Below are 25,678 nucleotides of genomic sequence, written 5' to 3' on the forward strand. Positions count from 1 at the left end.
CGGCGGCGCACTGCCCGCCTCCGCAGCGGGGCGCGGTGGCACCGCTGCAGGCGGTGGCGCACTGCCCACTGGTCACGCATGTGGGGCCCATTTCACGTGTGGGGCCCCTCCTTTTAATCCCTTAGCCCCATTTCACCTCTATTTCCCCTTTTCTAACCCTTCGACACCCCATTTCCCTCTCAAATCTCTTCTTCCATACATTCAAAACTCTTAAGTTTTCTACATTCTACACCCATCCACCACCATCCTCTTAAGACTATCCATTTCATCTTCTTATTATTTTCCATCTTCCTTGTTTCCACTCATTTGAGCACACAACCCTTTTTTTTTTTTTTTTTTGTGTCTCGTAACTTCCATATCCTCATCCATTTCAATCTCAAGATTTTCTACCTCCATGGCTCTCTTTGAGCTTGTCACCGCTATTTTTTCCATCTCAACACTCCTTTCCCTTATGGGAAAGAAGAGAGCGGCCCCGGATGAGGCCGGGCCTAGTCGTCCAAGCCGTTCTAGGAAGAAGGCGAGCGCCGAGACTAGTGCGAGCGCCGAGCGAAGGTTGAAACGGGATCTCGACCCTCGAGTCCCGATAAAAAGGTCTCTACCGGTGGGCGCCGAACTCGGAAGTTCCGTAGTCGCAAAATTGTGTTTGAAGCTCATGTTGACGAGAAATTATTTGGGTTATATCTCGTGATTGATCTCCTTCTGGAGAATGGGTGGGGTCCCATATTCGAAGGGAAAACTGACACAAGTGAAGGCACTGTACGAGCCTTCTATGCTCACATACGGGACCCAACTCTGGTGCTCCTCTAGTTTATCATACTGTTGGGAAGAACTCACGCCAAAGTCGATGTAGATGTCATGGCACAAATCATGGGAATTGAATGTGGAGTTGTACATGCCAGTGAGAAGAATCTCGCTAGTGAGCGGGAGAGAAATCGCCGCACACGTTTCCTTTGCGGCCGACTTGATGAGTGGAGGCGAGGGAATAGCCTCACATCGACCAGTATGACAGAGGATTTCCGCCTGCTCCACCATATATGCACGTGTAACGTGTATCCTAGATCGAGCAACTGCACAGAATGTACTAGGTTCATGGTGGACTTGCTGTACAGGGTTGCATATGGAGAAAAAGTGTGCCTGCCTATTCTCGCCTTAACTCAGATAATCAATATTGCACGATCTGCTCGGGGAGATGCCTCACTCCCTTTCGGCCGACTTATTTGCAAAATTGCCCGCAATTTCGGATTCAGACTCCATATGGATAATCTCGCCCCAATCCATGTCATCAATGAGACTACACTCAACAATATGGGAATAGGTCCTAGGCAACGCCAAGCAAGGATTGATGAATACAGGGATGAGATAGAAGAAGAAATTGAAGAAGAAGAAGGCAGTGACGAAGAGGGAGGTAGTGATGAAGAGGTGGACAACAGAGAAGTGGAGCAAGAAGAAGAAGCAGAGGAGGCCCAAGGCTCAGATGGGGGACCTCCTACTGCACATGAGGACCGCCATGACCGGGCCGCCTTAGAAGCCCGCATGGCCAAGATTGAAGAGAACCAGGCTTACTTGAAACAGAAGCTCGAGGAGAACCAGGACCTTGGGAATGAGGATTATACAAACCACAATGACCATAAAATGTTGGAACATTTAGAGTTTTGGGATCTAAAATAGGTACTCTTAGATTTTGAAAAATCTAGAGAGCCCCGTAACAGCTTAAAGTCCTTTTTTAAAAATCATTTGAGACAGTTAAAGTAAATTTAGATGTCCTTTTCAATTTTTAGAAAGTTTACTATTTGGGAAAGTTATCGGCCTAGCTCATATAAGCCATATCAACTATCAAGTGCATTGTAAGCATTCATTATTCTCAATAATATTCTTGTTTTCAGAGATTTTATACCTCGTGGATTCAAGGATTTCTTAGAGGAAGAAAATGGTGATATTTTCTTTCCCTTTTCACCACACACCCGCTACGTTATGGGGTTCAATATTTGAAAGCACCAACTTTGTTTTCATTTGTTTCTATCTATAAGAACATAAAGATTTTTTTCTTTGGTTTCATTTCATTTCAATCCTTTTAGGGGATTAGTCTACCTTTTTTTCTCTTGAAACATATCTCTTGCATAAGATGCTCAATCAATATTGATCTTCAAGACTACAAGAATCCTTTTCTTTTTGGCATCAAGATTTTGATTGCCATCTGTTGGTTGCTACTTTGAGTTTTTCTATCATGATCTTTGAGTTCTTCATTTCTTTTCTAAGGTTTCTTTTATTGAAAATTGACAAAGGTCAAAATGTTGGAACATATTGAATCAGGGATGTACTTAAATAAGTTCATTGGGTGATGTGATGCAAGTTTACATATCAGATTATTGAAACACATTGTTGACACGTTGGATACATTCAGAATTTTTATGTACTTATTTGAATATTCCTTTATGCGTTATATTCAAGGCCATTTTACTACTGTTTCTAATCCTAATTCCTTTTATTCATTGAGGAATGCAATCGTGCTATGCATTTTAAATTAGACTTTAATCATCTTTGTTTTTTTTTTTTTTGGAAAGTTTAGAAATCGATTGCCATATTTTTATGGATTTTTATAGTATAAAAAAAAAAAAAAAAGAAGCACAAGAAATGTTTTCAATGTATCATTATCATCTTAGTAAAGGGATCCATATAAGTTTTTGTTAAGGCTAAATAGAGAATTTTATTAAACATAAAGGTTAAATTACAATAGAGGGAGAGTGTCATGTCCCTAAATCTAGTGTCAGTAATTTGTGATTAGTATACACCAAATTTTGGTTGACAGCCTCCGTAGAACTTCGATTTTGGCGCTTCCAACTATCGCATACTAAGTCCCATAAGCGGGGCTTCACAAGGAGGATTTCTAAAAGTAAAGACACATACTTATCATTTCTCAAAATTTCATCATATTCAACATGTGTTACTGTGTACAACCGAGCACATCAAGGCAAAATCAAAACATAAACCATGTCATATTTACTATACCTGCTGTACATATACAGGGAACTACAAAAAAATATATACACTGATATGTACAAGACAAAAAGGACAACTGGAGTTTGTAATCTCTACTCCTTCAGCTCCCTGCTCTTACCTGTAAAAAAAACAGAAAGGAAACCTTAAGCTACTAAGCCCAGTAAGTGCGTGTGTGCAATGAAAATGCATATTTCGTGTCATGCTCATATCATGCACAGGCCTACTGGGCCGATAACAATAAAAGAAAGATACAATGCATGGTGCCACTTTCCATGTTCTAAATTTTCCACATTTCCTAATTGGATCACCAAGGTCTGAAATAGAGGTGGGACTCGCATATGATTGCTACCCACTTGCACAGGCTTTTCCACCATGGTCAACTATAGAGGTGGGACTACATAATTCTTGGGCCGAACTAGTCTAACCCACTTGTGTTGAACCTTACTATCTGCCTAACAACGAGAAGTCATAAGTCGCCCGGCAAAACGATAGCGGACAATTTATGAGCTCGTCATACACAACTTATCTTTACTTGCCCATAAGCAGGTCGGGTCAAACCTCTCAACCAATTGACATGCGTTGTGGGAGTTGCCGCTTACTTTGGTATTTCGGCATTCCAGTGCTCTGTTCTTCCACCCAGTCTAAGGATTGGTTGCTCTCAATGGCACCAATCGGGGTTTAGGGACTTTCACCCGGGGACCCTCTAATCATGTCCTGTTGAATTATACATTTCTGGTGTGGTGTCCAACTCAAGTTATAACAAAGTATGTTTCATCGCATTTACAATTACTGTATGCATATGTCCACACACAAGCACAATGTATCATGTTTTTCAAGGCAAGCATAGGATGACCTTCCTCATATGGTCTTCTCATGAATTTAAGTTCCTCATAGGGGTCTCATGTAATGCATCCTATTTCTAGACAGTTCACATACTAACAATAGACACATTGTGTGTCGCAACACAACCCACTGTGATCACCATACCATGATATGAATCATTCACTCCCAATCATACAATGATACAACAACTATGAACCATGCATATGATATGCATATGACTTAGCCAATTGAAATCCAATCTGGGATTCATTCTGCTATAAGACTTCATGCCATAAGCATGCTTTTTCTCAAGAGTTAACTATACCAAAAGGAGGAAGGAATATTCTTTCAAACGTTTTGTCAAACAGGTAGCGGGTGGACTTTGTAAGGTACAAAGAGAGAAACCGATGGAAATACGTATAAATTTAAACAAACCTAAATCATCTCTATCATCCAATCTTCCATTAATAACCTAAGCAACTAAATCAGAAAATCCAGCAATAACCTTCAGAAAATCCAGCAATAACCTAACCAACTAAATTAGAAAATCTATTCTTCGATAGGGCTTTCAAGGAAAATCCAGCAATAACCCGACCAACTAAATGAAAATCTAGTCTTCTATAGAGCTTTCAAGGAAAATCCAGCAATAACCTAACCAAGTACATCAGAAAATCTAGCAATAACCTAACCCTAGATCAAAAAATCTATTCTTTTATAGGGCTTTCAAATAATCCAACACACATATATGCGTGCTCTTAATCTATGCACTCACCTGTAACAATCAGAGGATTGGATTTCAAACTTGGCTTCTGCTTCCTTTTCTTCTTCTTCTTCTTCTCAACTTCAAACTTAAGCTAGAAGAGAGTGTTGGAAATGGGTTGTTCAAAGAGGGTTTTTATGTTTATGGACTTGAAAATGGTCTTAAAATTGGCTTTTGTCTAAAAGAAGGATTGGGAGGTGTTTTGTGATAATTTTGAGAAGTTTAAGTTGATGGTAACAATAAAAAGAAATGTTATTTAAGTGATTTGACATAAAACATTCCAAAGATTTTAAAAAAAATCGAGGTCATTTCAGTTATTTTATCAAAATATATATATTTGCATATCTATTTATAACTTATAATCCGGGTGTTATATTGACATGCCGTTTTTGCCAGTAATTCCGTAACTCGACTACGGTCACAACGGTTAGGCTCTCAGACCTAACGGATTTTGAAAACTCGATGATGGCGCACCGCCAGATAAAATAAGGACATAGTTGTCATTTCTCAGATTGTTTAATTTTAAGTCCGTATATTAAAATTCGGACATCGGGTTGAAATGCGGCTTGCAGCTCGATAACAGAACAATATTTTGATCAAGTAAAAATATTCTCGGGGCCAATGGACCTACAGTCAACGACTATCCAATGTACGGACCAGATGTCGGGGCCTCGTGTCTTACAGAGAGAATCTCCAATCCATAATAATTGGAGCTAGATCCCGAGTCTCGCCAATCCATCAACATTCCAATTTCTTTGCCTACAATCATGAGCAAGCATGAATCTTGCTCTAATTGGGAAATGGTTATGGCGTTTTGGGATGGAGGAAGGGCACTTATGGAGGGATATCATTGCCGGCAAATACGGGCTTTAGGAAGGGGAGTTCTCTTTACAAGGTTTTAAATAATTAGAAGTCTATCATGTCTCTCAAGTCGGAGTTCAAGAAAAGAGCTCCTTTTCTATAGCTGATGGTTCTAGAGTTTTGTTTTTGGGAAGAAGCGTGGTATGATGAATTGCCCCTATCTTAAGTTTTTCCTAAGTTGGCCTGGTTAGCGCCTTCCAAAGATATGAAGGTGGTAGACTCATTTTTTTTTTCCTACTAGTGGCTTTGTAGCTTGTTGGACCCCTCCTTATAAAGGGACTTGACGGATGTGGAGATTGACGAGCTTGTTGCTCTTTTGGATTGGCTTTATTGTGTCTTTTCCACCAGTGGTGACGATGGCATGGTTTGGAAAGGTCACAGTTCCAGGAGATTTATAGTGAGATCCTTTTACAAGATGATTCGTCCTAAGGAAGTGGGTTCAGTAGGTGGTTATGCATATCACTTTTTGGCATTCCCCCCACCCCCCCCCCCCCCTTGATGGCCATGTTCACCTGACTAGTGGGTAGGAAGAAAGTCTTGACGATCCACAACTTACAAAAGCGATCTATGATCATTCTGAACATGTACTCTTTATGTAAACTAGTGGTGGAGTCAATCGATCATCTATTCATTTTCTATCCCTTCACGTACAAGGTGTGGTCTTATTTCCTCTTTCAAGATGTCATGGGTCATTCCGGATAGCATTAGGGATCTCCTATGGGCATGGCATGGGGGTGTTTTGGCTCAAAGGATGGGGATCTTTGGTTTTTGGTCCTCTCGGCTATTTGGTGGGCAATTTGGGTCGAGAGGGATAGACGCTACTTCTGTAACTCTTCTTTCTTTGTTGAGTTGGTGATAGCTAATGCTTCAGCCTTTATATCCGAGTGGGCCTCTCTTTTATAGTTTTCTGATTTGTTAGTTGCTTTTTTTATTTTATTTTTTTTATTTTTTGCGTCCCTCGGGGCCCTCCTTTTTGTATTCTTTTCCTGATAGCTTTGTTGGTCGGCCTTTAATAAAATTCCATTATCCTTTAAAAAAGAAAAAAGAAAAAAAGAAACAGGAAGGCTTCTTTGACTTCCCTTATTTCCTACACCCATCTTACCAATCTCCATGGACACCTGCTTTCTTATGAGACCCATTTAATCACATTCGAGGAATCGTCCTCTATAATTGTAGGTAGCCAATTAAGATGGATAAATTCCTTCATACTAATGCAGAAGGACCTATCCTCAGTCTCAATGGAACCAACATTGCTAGCTGGCTCTCAAATGACCTGACATGTTTTCCCCTTGTCATTGACTCATCACTAATGATACCTCCAACCCTAGTTGTGCAAAGGTTACCCCTATTGCTAACATCAATAACCTCTATCCATCCTCTTCTCAAAATATCATGGAAACTCTTACAAATTCAATATATAATTCTACCTCATACTCCTGGCACTTGATTTGCACTTGCTTTTTTTTTTACCCCATGAATGCTATGTTGTTTTGTTCCTTTCAAATGGATTGTCTCGAAAGGGTTTTGCCTTTAATCATGTTGTGTCCAAACTTCCACACTTCAAGTAACATAAGAAGTATCATCTTCTCTATCTTAAAGAAATTTAGGAAATCCCACCAAATTGTCTGGGAAAATGGACGATGATTAATAAGATGGCTCACTCTTCTACTCTTAAAACATGTGGCAACCATTCATAATAATTCTTTGTTTGTTATGAAGAGGACTAACTTCGAAGCAGTTCCAAAATGTCCTCCACCATGCACCCTTTGAAAGGTGGGTTCTCTAAGCCCAATAGATGATTTTCCCTTTTGATTTCTAAAAGACCGATCCACCGAAGCCTTCTTATTGTTGAATATTCAATTATTGCTTTCCTTCCAAATAGACCATAAGATTGCTACCACTGCCAATCTTCATAAAATTCTAATCTTTTTTGCATTGACAACCCCATTTTCCTGTTTGGATGAACTCTTCAATTGAACCAAGCATGACCCATTGCATCTCGAATATTTTCAAAATCCTCCACCAAGTCCCTAATGAGAATTTAAAAGATTTAAGAAAAGATGATTTACTGATTTGACATCCTTTGTAGATGTAATCATCAAGAATTTTATTGTTAGTGCTGATGGATGTGGAGATGTGGGCCGTACTACTATAAGACCCACCTAGACTTTGTTTTTAGTTATGTCTTCTTGTTATTTGTTGTTTATTTAGTTTGGGATGTGTACGGTATTTTTTGCTTTTGTTATCAAGGGTGGGTATTTTTGTCAATATGACTTTTTATTCTTAAAGGAGAGGGTGGGCATCCAACCCTAACTTATTTTTCCTCTCCTCTCTCATTTTCCTCTCTTTTTCTTTCTTTAATTTATAATTTTGCATGGTATTAGAGCATCCTTGTTTTTGATCTCATCATTCTTCCTTCTATCCTATACTTCTTTTTATTGTTTTTATTTTTTTATTTATCTCTCTCATCCTTCTTGTGCCAAAATCTTTTAAGAAACCTAGGGTTTCTTTTCTTTTTATTGTGCTTGGCCTTTACAATGGTCTGTGCGTGAGTGGGATGAAGTGTTAGTGATCGTCACCTCATGTGTGTGGGATATGGGGGCTAATTGCTTTCGTCGGATGCCGTGTTCATGATCATCGATCCCCGTGATTGGTTGGAACATGTGGGCTGATTATTCTCTTCAAGTGTAGTGTGCATACCATGTGAAGTGTACAAGTTGGGGGTTCGTTGGTCGTGAAAGGTCAACTCGTGTTCATATAAACTTGTGATATATATTCTAGTCCCTTGTCCTAGATGGAAGATAAAGGTGATTCAAGAACTAGATTCATAAATCTATCTGATTTTTTAGGGGTCCAATATCTATGAAATTAAATGGAATGAACTATCTTCAATGGTCCAAATCCATCCAGGCGTTTTTAACTACCAACGACAAATTAAAATACTTGACCACTGAAAAACTTGATGAGAGTGCTAGTACACATGATCAATGGATTTAGGAGAATGATCAAATTATGATGTGGTTGCAGTATAGTGTGGAACCTTCTATTGTTGCTAATGTAATGTTTTTGGATACTATAAAAGAAGTGTGGGATGCATTACGAGAGATGTATTCCTTCAAAAAAAATTCAACATATCAGTTATTTGAAATATGTGAGCTTCAACAAGGAGATAAATCGCTAGGTGAATATTATTCAAAGCTCAAAAGGAATGTGAGTGGAGCTCAATGTGTATCAAGTATCAACCACTTACTACTGATTTGGAGAAGCAACGATAGCAACGAGAGGAGTTCTATGTGGTCAAGTTTTTATATGGCTTAAAATGTGAATATGAACTAGTTCGTGTACAGATTTTGGGTGGCAAGGATGTGCCATCTCTGAATGAAGTGTATGCTTGCCTTCAACGTGTATTTCTTGGCTTCGCAAGTAGAGCCAATGACAACTTTTCTTTAGCATCATTTACAAGTCGAGGCCGAGGTGGTGATTTTGGTGGTATTTGAAGGCTTTCTTGTTTATGAAGGGATGTACTCAGACCCTTGGTGTTGATTATGTTGAAGCCTTCTCTCCTGTTGTCAAGTTGAACTCTATTTGTATTATCCTTTGTGTCCATTAATAATGGTTGACACCTCTTCCATTTCTTTATGATGATCTTACAGAGAGGGAGGTCTATATGGAGTAACCACCTTTGTTGCGTAGGTGGAGTTTGATAAGATCTGTAAATTGGACAAGGCGATTTATGGGCTGAAGCAGTTACCACGTGCATGGTTTGACAAATTCAGTAATGTTATGTTGAATTATGGCTTTGTTCGAAGTCATTTTGATCATTCTATCTTTGTACGAAAAGCACCTTTGGTCTTATTATGTCAGTGGTATATGTTGATGGTATTGTTGTTACAGGAAGTGACAAGAGAGGGATTAACGAGCTCAAGAAGTATCTTCTGAGGTATTTTCTCACAAAAGATCTTGGTATCTTTGATACTTTCTTGGTATAGAAGTTGCCGAATATAAAGAAGGAATTAATCTGTCTCAATGGACATATATTATGGATTTCCTTGGGAAGATAAGTCACCTTGCTACTAAGCTAGTTGATAGAGCAATGGATCTTAATTATAAACTAGTTGGTGATCAAGGAGATGTATTTGAAGATTCGGGGAGATATAGAAAATTGGTTGGGAAACTCGTCTACACATTATGCTATGAGTGTGGTGAGCTAGTTTATGAGCTCTCTGAGGATATCACACATGGATGTAACTGTTCGGATTCCACGGTATCTTAAATATGTGGTAGGACGGAAGTGGATTAGGTGTAGCCCCGGCCTCACCTGTTGGGCAACCTTAACCATGGGGTCCGCCTTGATGTATATTTTGTTTATCCACGTCATCCATCCGTTTTGCCAGCTCATTTTTGGGCATGAGCCAAAAAATGAAGCAGATCTAAATCTCAGGTGGACCATACCATAGAAAACAATGGTGATTGAACCCTCGCCATTAAAAACCTCCTAGGTTCCACCGAAATGCCCAATGTAAGGTTTCTTTGCCATCCAACCTGTTTATAAGGTCACAAAGACCTGGATGAAGGGCAAAAACAAATATAAGCTTGATCCAAAACTTTTGTGGCCCACAATAAGTTTCTAATGGTTAATCACCACAGCTTCTTGTGGTATGGTTCACTTGAGATTTGAATCCGCTTCATTTTTTGGATTGTGCCCTAAAATGATATGGTAAAACGGTTCAACGATGTGGATGTACAACATACACATCAAGGTGGGTGCCACGGTCAGGGCCGCACCATGTTGGGTGAGGTTAGGGTTGCACCTAGTTCACACCTTGACAGGATGGGGAATTCTGTACAGATAAAATAGTCATCTTCATATTAGTGGGGTTCTCTGATGCATATTGTGCAAGTTTTTTAACAGATAGGTGATTTACTACTGGGTGTTGTACGTTTTGTGGGATGAAATCTAGTCACATGGAAGAGTAAGAAGTAGAGTATTGTGGACTGATCAAGTGCTGAAGTAGAATATTGAGCATGAGCTGTGGGATGAAATCTAGTCACATGGAAGAGTAAGAAGCAGAGTACTGTGGACTGATCAAGCGCTTAAGTAGAATATAGAGCAATGGCTCATATTACTTGTGAGTTCGTGTGAATTAAGAAACTGTTACAGGAAATGAGGTTTGCAGTGAATCTATCTATGCAATTGTTTTGTGATAATCAAGTAGCATCCCACATTGCAAACAATCCAGTCTATCATAAGAGAGCTATACATATTGAAGTCGATTGTCGCTTCATATGTGAGAAGGTCTTCAGTGATGAAATCTCTTAGGATTAAGTTGCTGATGTGTTTACTAAGGCCCTTAGTCACAGCCAGTCTGTACGCATATATTTTAAGCTTAACATTGACAACATCAATGCTCCAACTTGAGAGGAAGTGTTAACGGATGTGGAGACGTGGGCGGTACCAGTGTACAACCCACCTAGACTTTGTTTTTAGTTATTTCCCTTTATTATTAGTTGCTTATTTTGGTCTGGGATGTGTAGAGTACTTTTACCTTTTTTCCCCTTATTGTGGGGTATTTTTTTATATTGACATTTTATTATTAATATAAAGGAGAGAGGGTGGGCATCCAACCCTAACTTATATTTCCTCTCTTCTTCCAGCTTTCTTCTCTCTGTGTGTGTGTGTGTGTGTGTGTGTGTGTTTTTCTTTTCTTTTCTCGTTAATCTGTAATTCCACAGTTAGCTACCAAGCAACCAAAGACTACCACCTGAAGGGGACCCAGTGGCATCCATACATGTGCGAGGAGCAACCTAGGTGGGTTACCACCGTTCTTCAACAGCCCATAAAATGAATTTGTATAGAACTTCCTGGATTTTTTCGAGTTTCTAATTCCATCTATCAAAGGATTGATGCTGAAATCCAAAAGTCTGAATGTGTTCTTATAGGTGGGTGAACTCTTCAATCTCGTCATCATGTATGTTTTTATGAAAATGTGGAGACCAAGATGTGGCTTTCTTGTCATGACAACGGATTGGGAAATGGTGAAACCCTTATTAGTTGCAATTGTGTATAAGTGGCTGAATAATGAAACCAATGGTCTTCAAGAGCATCACGGACCTTCCCAAAACTGAAAGCACTAGCCATGTCCCATGACATATGCCAAGCCCCTTGAGGAATCCTACCATGACTTTCCAAATGCCTGAAGTTTTGTGCTCTTCGGTGTAGGGTGAACCACCCCCCTACCTGAGCACCATATTTGCTAATGACAACTTGCTTCTAAAGTCGGTTATCCTTTGTTCCAAACGTCCAAAGCCATTTGCCCAGTAGTGCACAATTCATTTAGATATAAATCTTTCAACCCCTATCCTCCATTTACTTGTTGGGTGCATACTTCTTTCCATCTTAAGAGATGAAACTTTTTCTCACTTATTCGATTCCATGGAAAGTCTCTTTGCAACATTTTTATACGTTGAATGACATCCGGTGGACACTTGAAAAGGGACGTAAAGTATATAGGGTGATTAGAAAGGGTGGCTTTAGTGAGAGTAATGTATACCCCCGAAAAGAGACGTTTGCTTTTCTAAATTGACACATTCAATCCTCTCAATAATCAAATCCCAGAGGCGCTTTGCCGGTTTCCCAAGATAAGGCGATGATCCTAGATAAATAAGAGGCAACCTTCTCGTTTTACATCCAAATACATTAGCTAGATTTTTTTGTCCCTTCTTTGTTCATGTGGATACCAATAATCTCACTCTTATCTGTATTGATTTTGAGCCTTGAGACAGCTTCAAAGCATCTAAGGATCCTTTTCACGTTTGCAACTTGGGATGGTTCAACATCATAGAATAATAGTGTGTCATTTGTGAATTGCAAATGAGGGATTTCATAGCCTTGCCTGCCAACTTTAAAGCCACGGATAAGCTATGCCTCACTAGCCTTTAGGATCATCTTGCTTAATGCTTCCACCACAACAATGAGGTGGGGGGATAGGGATCTCCTTGTTGGATTCCCCTACAACCATGGAAGAAACCTTTTGGAGACCCATGGATCGTATAATTGAATAGTGCGCCAAGGATATTTATGGCGATATCCATTGCCTCTCCATTTCACCTCAAAACCGAATCTTCGAAACATATATAATTGGAAGTCCCAATCCACACAATTGTTCACTTTTTCCAAGTCATGTCTGCATAAAATACTAGGTTTCCCTTCTTGATGTCTTGATTCAATGCATTCATGTGTTACTGCTTACTAGAGCCTCATCTAATATCCATTGTCCATATAGGAAAGCCCCTTTGCACTGGATATTACATTACCCAAAACTATTCTCTTACAAGTGGTAAGTATTTTGGTAAGGAATTTATATGGACTCTTGATTAAAAATTTATCGGGCTAAAGTCCCTTATGGTCGCACCTTCCTTCTTTGGAATTAGTACGAAGAATGTTTTCCCCCAACTCTTTAGAGATCCTACCTCTTTCATGGAATTTTGCAATGAAGTCCATGAGGTCCCTCCTAATTGTTTCCTAAAACATTTGTTGGAATGCGGTAGGAAAACCATCCGGTCCGGGTGCCTTGTCTCTGCTAAGCTCATCAATCGCATTTTTCACTTCCTCTTCATGAAATGGCCTTTCTAACCACACTGCATTTTCCTTGCCAGTGATATCAAACTCAAGACTTTCCAATCTAGGACAGTTTCAACTGTCTGCAGTAAACATGTTAGAATAATATTCCGTGATCTCGCAGTGTATGTCCTGCCTATTTCAACTCTTCCTTCATTTACATTGAGACTTTGAATTCTGTTCTGTCTTATGTGGGCATTTGCGTTACCATGGAAGAATTGTGTTTGTCCCCTAGTAGCCATGTAGTGCGTATTTTTGTTTCAATGAGCTTTCTTCTTCTTAGACTTTCCTCTTGTAGTCTGCCTTCAGAGGCTCCAGTTTTTCTTCCAGCGATGACTGTTCGGATACCTTCTTGGGATCAACATCATGAATTTCCCGTAGAATTGATATTTTTGCAAATTCCACTGATCCAAACTTTTATTGGGAAAATTTCAACTTCGTTTTCATCTTGAAGTAAGCTCTTCCTTCCACCACAGTCACCACAATGGAGTCCCACCATCCAGTGATCATATCAGCAAATCCTTCCTCTTCCAGCTGTGTTAATTCGAATTTAAAAGGAATAGATCCTCACGATGCTTCATTAATGTCAAGCACTATGGGGCAATTATTTGAAGTGGGTCGAGGAATTTTGTAACGAGGCCCTTGGGTAACGTTCTTCCCAATTCCTTGAAATCAAGACTGTCCAGTCTGGACATGATTGGAATATCCTGGTTATTGGACCAAGTGTATCGGCATTCTCCAATGGAGAGATCAATGAGTTCATGTCAGTCCAATGAATCTGAAAACTTCCTCATATCCAATGTAATATGATTTCCCCCGCTACTTTCTCATGTGAACTGAATAGTATCAAAGTCTCCACATATGCACCATGGCATATTCTAGCTTGATCTGACCCTGTTCAGTTCGTCTCAGGATTCTGGTTGACGACTGGTATCACAAGGCCCATAAACTGCAGATAGAAACCAGGTAAAGTTCCTACAATTTATTTGAGTGACACAGAGAGCCATTTGAATATCTGCAAAAATCCATCTTCCATCCCACTGCAAAACCTTCCTTTGCCCCCTTTGTATCTAACATTAGCTCACTCTATTTGTTGCCTCCCCACATTGATTGCAAAAACAATTCATTCGTCATGTGCATTTCACTCTCCTAGAGTGACACAATCTAAGCTCTTTGCCACCTGCATGTATTTTTAATCAATGCCCTCTTATCCAGGCGTCCCATTTCCCTGCAAGGTGTTCTGTATCCATTACGATATGCCCGTAAAGGGCGATACATATAGGTAACGGCCATGACTGTTATGCAATATGGGGGTGAAACGTGGGAGTTGGCTTTTTGGGACTGTATCAGCCGTTACGGGGCATAACAACCATTACCCCCGTAACGGCTCCGTAACAGTTGAAAAGCAATCACTTTTTTTTTTTTAAAATTTTATTTAAATCCATTTTTATCTCATTTTTTTTTTTTTCACTTTTCTCATTTCAAAAACTTTCCTAGATCATTTTACAACAGATTTCGACCACTCTTACTAGAATTTTTAATATTAAAATCGTAAATTGAAGTGGTTTAAGCAAATAGAAGCTCCGAGGGTTTTTTTTCCAAAAAAATTGAAAAAGTAGTATTTATGCCTTTTTATTTTTTATTTTTTAAATGATTTCTAGTTCTAATGCTTGATTGTGATGTGTAAACAGTAGAGACATAATCATGTTCACAAATTCACTAGACGGCCCGATACCTCACTCTCACCAAATAGTGGACTGTTGCACTACCATAAACATGTTCAAAACAAAAAATGAACACATATTTGGAATATTTACATTATTTTGGATTTTCTGGATATTTTTTCAGAATTTTTCGGATAAAGGAAAATTTTTAACTGTTACGGGTCGTTAAAGCCGATACCTGTATCAGTAACGGTGGTGACCGTTATGGCCACCGTTACCGATACGGAATACCTTGTTTCCCTCATATTCCAAAAAAGCAACTTCATGGTGACAATCTTGCATTCTGTCTTCCCTATTGTCTACCCCTAACACTTGCTAACATAACATCTCTCTCTCTCTCTCTCTCTCTCTCTCTCTCTCTCTCTCTCTCCTTTTCTTTTTGTAATCAAGGGCTTGTTTGGATTCGTGGAAACCATACCAAGAGAAAAAAGTGTTTCTCAGGAATGCTTATTTCCAGGAAACCATGGAAATGAAACATTGTTTTCCTTGTTTGTTTTTCAACAATATTTCTCTCTATTTCTAATTTTTTTGTTTGACAAAACAAAAAAGAAAAAAAAAATATTAGTCACTGACATGTGTCGGATAGCACATGCACATGTGGCGCATGTGGGATGCCTGAAGATGGGCAATGGCGCATGTAGCATACACGGCATATGTGGGGCACTTGAAGCTGAATTGTGGCACACATGGCACATGTGAGGTGCTTGAAGTTGTACGGTGACACATATGCACAGGACACATTGGTACATCTAACACATTTAGGCACTTGAAGATAGATAGCAACACTTGTGCACATTAGCTCATTGGCACTTTGGCACATTTGGAGTGAGGAAAGATGGATGATGGCACATGTGGGGCGCTATGGCACATGCGGAACATGCATGTCGGGTGCAAGAGAAGATGGATGGTGGTACATGCGGCACATTTGCACGTGGGGTGCAAGAGAAGATGGATGACAACATGTGCACAAGCATATGTGGGATGCTTTGCACATGTGGGACACGAGAAGATGGATGGTGGCACATGTAGCGCATTGGCACGTGGCGCATGTGGCATAGTGGCATGTGTGGGGCATAACCGAAGATGGCTCATTCGGCACATTGGAACATGTGACACATGTGAGGCCAATGAAGATGGATAGTTGCACATTTGGGTTTAACCCTTGAGAAATCCATTTCCTTCCATCGAGGGAAAATGCCTTTCTTAGGGGTGGATGTGGGAAAATGAACTCGTTTATTTCTAGCAAAGATAGAAAGTGGAAAATAGTATTTCACACATTCCCACGAAGAAAGGCTTGAAAAACAACGGATAGATATTTTCATCGGAAATAGTGTTTCCTTTCCTTTCCATGAATCCAAACAGGCCCTAATGGAAAATCCAGATTTATGACCTTGCATGTACCTTTGCCTTCTCTGTTGGGCATTGTGAGTCCCTTATTGGCTTGCTTCTAAGCCTTTCTTTCCTCCACAAATTTACAAATCGCATAATAGTGTTCTATGTCCTACCGAAAGAAGCACCGATTGATTTATTGGCTTTAATCAGCTCTTCAAGGGCCATTTGGTCTTTCTGGCGTTAATCTTCCACTTGACTTAGGGGACCTATGTCTACCTTAATGTTTTAAATAACGAATAGTGTGTTGCATAGTGTTCATGCCTCTGAAGTGTGAGGCGTAAGCTACATAGCTTGTAGCGTAAGTGACGTAGGACAACATGATCTACCCTAGATGTGCGGAATTAGAATTTTGAGATAAAACACAAAATAAACAATCAATACTTCATGAAGGTTGCACTTGCTTGCACCAATTTCATGATATTCACTAAATTAGACTGATTAATAATGAAATTTAACAAAATTTAATGATGTTTGGTGCAACCATACCCAACCTAAAGTAATAGGAAAGGGTAATCATTTAGTATAAAGGTAAAGAAAGAGCAATAAAACTGATTTAATACTGTTACTTATATTATTCTTACTAGAAGCATTAAAAAGATTAACTAAATCTTGTTGAAAATAGAAAAATGTAACAAATCATTGAAAACATTAATTGATTTTCATGTCGTAGTAAAAAATAACTTGTAATGTGAGCAACGTAGTGTGTAGCGTAGTCTATGTAACGTGTGGCATATGCAAATTATCATGTAACGTAGGTTACACGCGACTTAAGCTATTTTCATGAGCTATGTAGCGTTAAGGCTTGCGCTACGTAGCATTAGCTACATGCTACATAGCGTAGCTATTTAAAACACTGGTCTGTCTCCCTGTGGCTAGTGCTTTCAGTGTCCACTGTTGGATGGTTGGTAGTGGAGTCATTTGCTGAGTTGGGAGCCAACATCAGTTCTGATATGCACTTCCACCTCTGGTTGGACATTGTAGAAAAATTATCAGTAGCAGCAGGCTTCGGGTCACTTTCTGTTGCCTGAAGTTCTGTCCCATTCGATGATGACCCTTAGTCCTGTAGTGTGAGGTCCGTGTGCCTGATGCCATTCTGTTGAATACATGGGTCGCCTGATGGTGTACTAGCGCCTAAGTCTTCTGAGCAGGGCTTCTCAGATCTACTGTTTGGTTTGGATGCGTCATCTATTGGGAAGAGAACCTGCATCAGATGGTATTGAGATGCCACAGTTGAACCGTAGACTGGAATTCATACTGTTGAGATTTGTCTTGCCTGAGTTCCTTTCTCTAGGGACCATGGGGTCACCTATTTTCCTGATTTTTTGAAGAGGTTCTTGATTTCATTCTTCATTGTCTTGATTGGAAGATTAAATGGTGAAGAGCGCCACCCATTTCCTCCACAAGCATCTTTATTCTCATCCAGATGCTATTTGCCCTTCTTGTCACTTCAATCCATCTCCCCTGCAGTTGTAATGGATTTGACAGATCCAGATATCATTGATGTTGATCTTTAAAAAAAGAAAAAAGAAGAAGAAGATATCATTGAAGTCGCCATCAATGTCTCCCCTTCAAGGCTGTTGACTGTACTGAATCATTTCACTTATTGGAAATGAATTTTGGGCCGCGGAAATGGATGTATTACACTTATGAAGCATCGTGCTCTAAGAAGATTTCATGCGTCTTTCTTTTTGATGGATCATGAATGTATCACTTGTTCACTGGTTCTGTATTTTCTAGGTGCTAAAATGATAAGTGGATCAAATGTTGCTTATTATTGGGTAACCTAACTCTAGTTCCTTTAATTGGAGTATATAGAAAAATGTGGTGATATGTTTGTCAGATCGTTGCTAATGTAGTGACCACACAAGGTTTTGTTTTGAATCAATTCATGCTGTCTCCTCTTAGGTTGAAGGAGCTAGAAACGAGGGAGGGAGAGGTGATAGCATTTGGGATGTTTTTACACAAACACCAGGCATGCCTTCTATACTTTTTCAAATGTTTACTGTCTGTATACTTTTTTGCTTGATAATTTTGCCTAGCAAGCTTGTCTGGCATTGCATGCTAGATACCTTAACTGTGTGCAAATTTCCCTTTCTGGATAATGCACAATAGTGCTGAACTGCAGAGTTGGGCATGCGAGCAGTGTTTTGTAAACATCCATTGGTAAGTTCCTTGAAATTCCATGCAGCCAAATATTTGAGCAGTGTTTTGTAAACATACATTTGTGTGCATTCATGCTTCAGAGGTTTGCTGGAAACTGGCCCTTCAGGACCGTACCTTGCTTGCTTGCCCTTTGGGGTGTGCATGTAATATTTGGGCTGGGGATCAATACTTGGTGGGACTGTGTTGGCATGTGAGTGGTGTTAGTGCGAGCCTATGCACAGCCAGTTTCAAGAGCCTGAGATAACTTTTCTCTACCTACTGTTTAAAACCAACCCCAAATTGCTGGGAGAAAGGCTAAGATGATTGTGGTGGTGGTGTTTTGCTCTCTAATTCAAGGTTGTTTTAATTGCAAAGATTTAATAGTAATTATCTCTATTCTTGTTTATTCTACTAGGTAAGATCAAGGATGGAAGCAATGGAGATATTGCAGTTGATCAGTATCATCGTTACAAGGTTTGTGAATACTGTGCTCAGCCTAAAAATATAACTGAATGTAAACTTTTTTTCTTCATGATGGTGGTCCATTGTTGGTTTTTTTGCTTTGATAGAAAGTTCTCTTTATTGGGGAGGGAGGGATGGTGGTGTTGGGGGTTGAACAGGCACTATTCAATCTCTCTTTGTAAGGAAGTAATTGTTGCCCCTCAGCACCCATATTGAAAGCAACCATCACTTTGTTGTTATTTTCACCCGATTCTTGTGAGGACCATTTTCTTGTGCTTATTATAAGCTGTGATGTTTTTTCCCCAACACCTTTAAGGGAGTGTCAGTATTTTGTTCTAGAGGGTACTATTTGCTACTTGTTAAGGGTTTCCTTTCTGCATGCATATATTTTTAGGCTATTTTGGACTTTCTGTACTTACCCCACATGCACCATTCTTTTCTTGATGAACTTGCCTTCAATTCCCATCTCATTTTCTTTGTCAAAATCACTTGTATGTCTCCATATGTACTGCATGCATGTGTATGTGTTTCCGTTTTCCCTTTTTAAGGGGAAGAAAAAAGAAAAAAAAAGAAGAAAAAGAAAAGAATTCATTTATACTTGAGTACTGGATTACTGATGGGGGATCAAAGCTAAAAACTAGTCTAGTTTCAAGTCCAACTTATGAGTAGCATAGGGAACATTCCTTCTCATAAATTTGCAGATTCTAATTGCATGGACAAATAATATCTTCACCTTGAGCTCTCCATATCCAATGAATCGACAGGAACAAAGAATTATAGAAATAGCAAAGAAAAATGAAGAGAAGGATAGATTTGTGAATTCTCATAACAAAGAATGAGCTAGAGGAGTCTTAACTCTAGTTTTCTAGAAGAGTCTCACTTCTAGGGCTTTCTCCCATCACAGGAAGTGATAGGGTTTTAAATCAATCAAACACGTATTGTTTCCTCATGTTTCTTACGCATGGTGTATTTATATTTTATAGGCATATTTACCACAAAAATCCCACTCAAGATCGAAATCTCTTGCTCATTTCTTATCATCTTTTTTTTTTTTTGGTTGAAAGGCAACAAACTTTATTGAAAGGCCACCTTGGGAAACTAAAAAGAATACAAGACAATTACAAGCCCAAAAGGGCAATGAGAACACAAGTGTCCAAATCTCTAAATCCGAATGCCCATTCAGCTACCCAAGAAACAATTTTTCCAACAACCATCCCCACAGATGTAGACCAATTCTTAAAACAACGGTTGTTCCTCTTACCTCATATAGCCAGTGTTCAAGTTGTCGGTATCGGTACAAGTTTTGCAACCAGAGATAAAGATAGAATATCATTATCGCCGATAATATCGTCGAGAATCGGAAATGCGTGAGAAACATGGGGAAAAGGATGGAATTTTTTAGCAAAACTTAAGGAAATATCTAAATACAAATATTTGCATATTTAGGAATTAAAAAAATTGCAAATGGAGTGTATACTCAATAAGTTTTTATTTAATAGGGCTTAAAAGCATGTGTTGTCATAAGAAATCCGTCCAATAGGAACACACCAATCGCTTAAATCTCATTAAATCAATGAATAAGCAAACAAACATGCATAATGCATGCATACATTACACATCAATTCATAAATAAACATATAAGCACAATACAAATGCATGATGATCAAACCATCACATCCCATCCATCCATCCAACCATCCATTCATCCCATCCAATCATTCAAACATCCATCAATCCATCTATCCAACCATCCCATCCATCTGTCCAGTCATCCAAACATCCATCCATCCATCCATCCAACCATTCCATCCGTCCATCCAACATCCAATCTTCTCATTCATACATCTGACCATCCCATCAATCATCCAAACATCCATCCATCCATGCCATCTATCCATACAACCACCCCATCTATCCATACTTACATCCATCCAACCATCCCATCCAATCTAACCATCCATCGAACCATCCCATCCATCCATTCATTCCATCCAATCTTCAAAACATTCATCCATCCATATCATCTATCCATCCAGACAACCATCCATCCATTCCCATCCCAAGCATCCAACCATCCATCCATCCCATCCACACATCCATCCATCCCATCCAACCATCCATCCCATTGATCAATCTATCCATCCGCCCATCTAACCATCCAAACATCCCATCCAATCATCCAAACATCCATCCATCCCATCCAACCATCCCATCGATCAATCTATCCATTCGACCATCCAACCATCCAACCATCCCATCCAAATATTCATCCATCCATCCCATCAATCCATCCCAACCATCCGTCCATCCATCCCATCTATCCACCCATCGATCTATCCAACCATCCCATTCAACCATCCATCCCATCCAATCATCCAAACATCCATCCCATCTATCCATCCATCAAAACATTCAAAGATACGTTCATCCATCCATGCCATTTATCCATCCAACCGTCCATCCCTCCATCCAACCATCCCATCCAACTAACCATCCATCCATCTACATCCATCCGATCATACAACCATCTTTTCCATCCAACCATTCATCCCACTGATTCATCCAACCATCCATACAACCATTCAACATATTTTTATTTTATTTAAAAAAATATTTAAATAGATTTTTTTAGCAAGTGTCCACCAATCAAGAGGTGCCACGTGTACAATTTCTGACTACCCCGTGTATCAAGCATCAGACATTGCTCGAGTAACAAATAAGCCTTTTTAAAGACAACACCCCTTTTCATGCTCATTTATTAAAATGTCAGAAAACTGCCTTTTCATGTTCATTTATTAAAATGTTAGAAAACTACCTTTTCCAAGCTTATTTATTAAAATGTCAGAAAACTGCCTTTTCCAGTCTCATTTATTAAAGTGTCATAAAACAAAATTTCTAGGCTCGTTTATTGAGAGGAGAGCCTTTTTAGCTCATTTTTCAAATGAGAGAGAGAGAGAGAGAGAGAGAGAGAGAGAGAGAGAGTGGTTGCAACTAGAGTTGTACACGAGCCGAGTTAGCTCGGTTAACTCGCTTGACTCGACTCTCAGCTCGAAACTGGGTTTGAGTTGAGTCAAGCTGATTTTTTGAGCTTGAAGAATTTTTGAACCGAGTTCAAGCTATACTGAACTCGTCTCGACTCGGCTCGGAACTTGACTTGGTTCGAATCGATTCAACTCAGATCAGGTTCACTTAGTATAAATATTTTGTGTATATATATATAAAACCTAAACTAGAACTCAACTTGTAGGCTCGAACTTGAACTCGGCTCGAAAGATCGAGCTCGAACTGGCCTGAGCTAGAATTCAACATTCCTCATACACACAACACAAATATCAGGGAGCACCATAGATCTCTTAATGAGATTTTCCATGGTTTTCGCCATCTTTTCCTGCCAGCCAAACAAAAGTTGCAACCTTTGAGGGGGCCCCATATTTCCAAAACCAATAGTTGTGACGATCGACCGATGTGGATTGACTAAGCATATTGTAAAAGGACCGAACTGAAAACCTCCCCAAACTATGAGCACACTGCATAATGGAATTTTCCTCCATCACCTTAGGCACAACGAGCTTAAGGCTTTCTAAATGGCTAATGGAATCAACTACTTTCTCATCACGAAGGTCCCTCCAATGTCGGGGCACCCACTCCACCTCATCAGTGATCCAAGAATAACAATGAGCTACCGGAATATTCCTTTCTAGTTCAATAATGGTAACCTTGGGAAAACGTCATTTATCGCATGACCACCTAACCACAAATCTTCCCAAAAACGGATGCGACTACCATCTCCCATGGAAAAGGGCACTCCTTGAACTTGGGGGCCACGGGGGTCATGGAGAAAATAGCCTTCCACAATCTAAAAACTCTATACTGCAACATATCCTTGATCCACCATCCCCCATGTCGAGTCTCGTATTCACTAGCCATCGTAATGTAGGGGCATTTTCATACCGGGCTCCAGTGGGGTTGCCTGTGGGATGCAGTGGTACACTTAGGGTGGGCGGCCCATGTGCGGCGAGTGGCTCGTGTGAGGTGGTACCCATGTGATTTGGGGCCTACGAGGGGGTTCGGCCGAGGTCCCAACCCATGAGATGTGGGGCCTGGGTTATGAAGGGATTGATTCACCATGCTCTAACAGTTCGAGCTTTCAGAGCAAGTGGTTAATTGTCTTGCATCAAATTGGTATTAGAGGGGGAGGTCTCGTTCGAGATTCCTTACTGGGGGTTATTAACGCTGGGGCATTTTCACACCCGGCTCGAGTGGGGTTGCCTGTGGGATGTAGTGGCACACTTGGGGTGGGCGGCCCGTGTGAGGAGGGCCCCATGCGATTTGGGGCCCACGAGGGGGGTTCGGTCGAGGTCTTAACCCATGAGATGTGGGGCCTGGGCTATGAGATAAAGGGATTGATTGACCTCCCAAAGACAATTGACGACTCTTCCACATGGAGAGCTTCCTTTCTATTCTTTCAACCAAGGCTTGCATGCCTCCTCCCATTGCAGAAGGTGGAATATCTTCTCCTCCTTCGCACCACTCCATAAGAAGTCTCGCCTAAGCTTTTCTAGCTTATGCAACACAGATCAAGGCCATCTAAATGGAAACATGAAATAAAGAGGCATAATTGTGGAAGCCGCCTTGATCAATGTTAAGTGACGTCCCAAAGACAATTGGTGACTCTTCCATATGGAGAGCTTCCTTTCTATTCTTTCAACCACCTTGTCTCACAGATGACTTGTGGGCTTACCATTGCAAAGGAGCAAACCAAGATAAGTCGATGGAAATGACCTAATGCCACAACTAGAGCTGGGCACGAGATGACTCGACTCGTCTGACTCGTTCAAACCCGACTCGGTCCGAATTAAATGGGTGAGTTGGTTCGAACCGAGTAGGCTTCGCCCAATCCGAACCCAAATCGAGTTGAGTCCGAGTTACCCAATAACTTGACCCGACTCGACCCGAAACTCGATCCGGTCAGACTCGACTCGTATTTGAGTATATATATAGTAAAAAATCCTAATTTCTAAGTATCTCTAACCCTAACCCTACCCACCGCACCCGATTTGATCCCAAACTCTCTCTCTCTCTCTCCCTCACCATCCTCTTCCAAGCTCGGCAGCCACCCACCACCATCACCACCCTCCTCTCTCTCTCTCTCTCTCTCTCTCTCTCCCCCCTCTCCACTCCTTCCCTCCCTCCTCTTCCAAGCCCAACAGCCACCCACCAATCTCTCTCTCTCTCTCTCTCTCTCTCTCTCTCCCCCCTCTCCACTCCCTCATCTCTCAATCCAATTCGGTGCCAACTCGGCCCAACTTGGTACTTTTGACCAGGTCAGACTTGGTCCAGATTAGTCTAGGCCAGACCCGGACTTGGATCGGGTCTAGCATGCTGGACTTGGTACCGAGTTTGGTCGAGTTTGGCTCAGGCCTATTTCAAAACCGGATTGAGCCGGGTCAACCCTAACTCGGTCCGACTTGACTCGATGCCCAGCTCTAGCTACAACCAAAAGTCTTTGCTAATTGATGCACCTCTTCATAGGGAATCCAAATACCAAGCATTTTCCATATCGTGGAATTCAACTTTAGGCTTGAAACAACTTCAAAACATTTCACAATCTTCCACAAGTTGTCCACCTTCAAGACATCCGCCTTGCAAATGTGAATGGCATCATTCATGAACTAAGGTTGGAAACCGAGATTCCTGCCTCAGCCACCTTAAACCCCTGAAACATACCAATCTCTCAACCTCTCTCGAGCATCTTGCTAAGCACCTCAGCCACAACCACAAAAAAGGGGAGATCGGATCTCCTTGGCATAACCCCCTAGAAGCTCTAAAAAGCTCTTTTGGAGAATCGTTGAGTAATATTGAGAAGGAAGTCGAATGCATCTTGAATTTAGCTTCTCCATATCCGATTGCAACTGATTCTTTCCAACGTGCAATATAGGAATCTCTAGTCGACATGGACATAAGCTTTCTCAGTGTCTAACTTACAAACCACACCCACATTACCATCTCTGTGTCTATAGCTTATACATTCATAGGCTAGCAATGCACTATCCAATGTCTATTAGCCATAAAAACACCTTGATTTTTTGATATTATGCTTGCAAAAACTATTCGAAATATGGAAGCATGGACCTTGCGAAGATCTTATAGGGGCCCTGTAAAAGGCTTATTGGTCTAAAATCTTTCAAATGCTCTGCTCCTTCGACCTTCAGGATGATTGTAATAAAAGATGCCCCCAATTCCCTCGACGTATGATCCCTTTCAAAAAATCCGAGATAAAGTTGATGATGTCGCTCTTGACTTCATTCAGGAATAACTGAAAGAAAGCCATCTAGCCCAGGAGCCTTATCCCTTCCAAGGGAATTCATAATGTTTTCAACTCTTCTTTCGTAACCGGCCTCTCAAGAGTGTTAGCTTGAAGAGCGAATGTACTTTTGAACTATCAAGTTGTCTAGATGAGGCTGTTTCCAACCTTTGCTAGTAAGCAAATTTTTATAGAATTAAGCATTAGAGCTACAGATTTGCGATTCTTTTCCACCCGCTTGCCATTCACAACAATGATCCAATTCTGTTACTTCTCGAGCTTGCATTAGCGATGCTATGAAAAAACCTGGTGTTCTTATTACCTTCCTTGAGCCAGACTGCTCTAGATCTTTGCCTCCATTTCATCCTTGGTTAATCTAGAACCAACTCCAGTCTCCTAGATTTCATGTCTTTTGAAATCATACCCCCTTCCTCCCCGACGTCTAACTCTTGAAGTTCTCCCCCTTGCCTCCCGACTCTCGAGGATCTCCTCCTTCTGCACATTTAGCTTTCCTTTAAGAGTCTTAGCTTTTGGCTCAATCTAAAACCAACATATCCTTCCACCTAGAAGGAAACCCATCACTCTTGAATTAACTT

The 25,678-nt window shown here is 40.4% G+C and overlaps 1 protein-coding gene across 1 annotated transcript in view; it reads left to right on the top strand.

Moving 5' to 3' along the window:
• The window catches only part of LOC131240220 (beta-glucosidase 42), a 96,599-nt gene that overhangs the window by 5,660 nt on the left and 65,261 nt on the right, over positions 1-25,678 (top strand). Inside the window, exons 2-3 of the mRNA XM_058238345.1 lie at positions 18,080-18,146; positions 18,732-18,790. Of these exons, the coding sequence (XP_058094328.1) occupies positions 18,080-18,146; positions 18,732-18,790 (126 nt within the window). The remainder of the gene's footprint in view (positions 1-18,079; positions 18,147-18,731; positions 18,791-25,678) is intronic.

The sequence above is a fragment of the Magnolia sinica genome, chromosome 3 (genome assembly GCF_029962835.1).
Source record: "Magnolia sinica isolate HGM2019 chromosome 3, MsV1, whole genome shotgun sequence".
In the NCBI taxonomy this organism is placed as follows: Eukaryota; Viridiplantae; Streptophyta; class Magnoliopsida; order Magnoliales; family Magnoliaceae; genus Magnolia; species Magnolia sinica.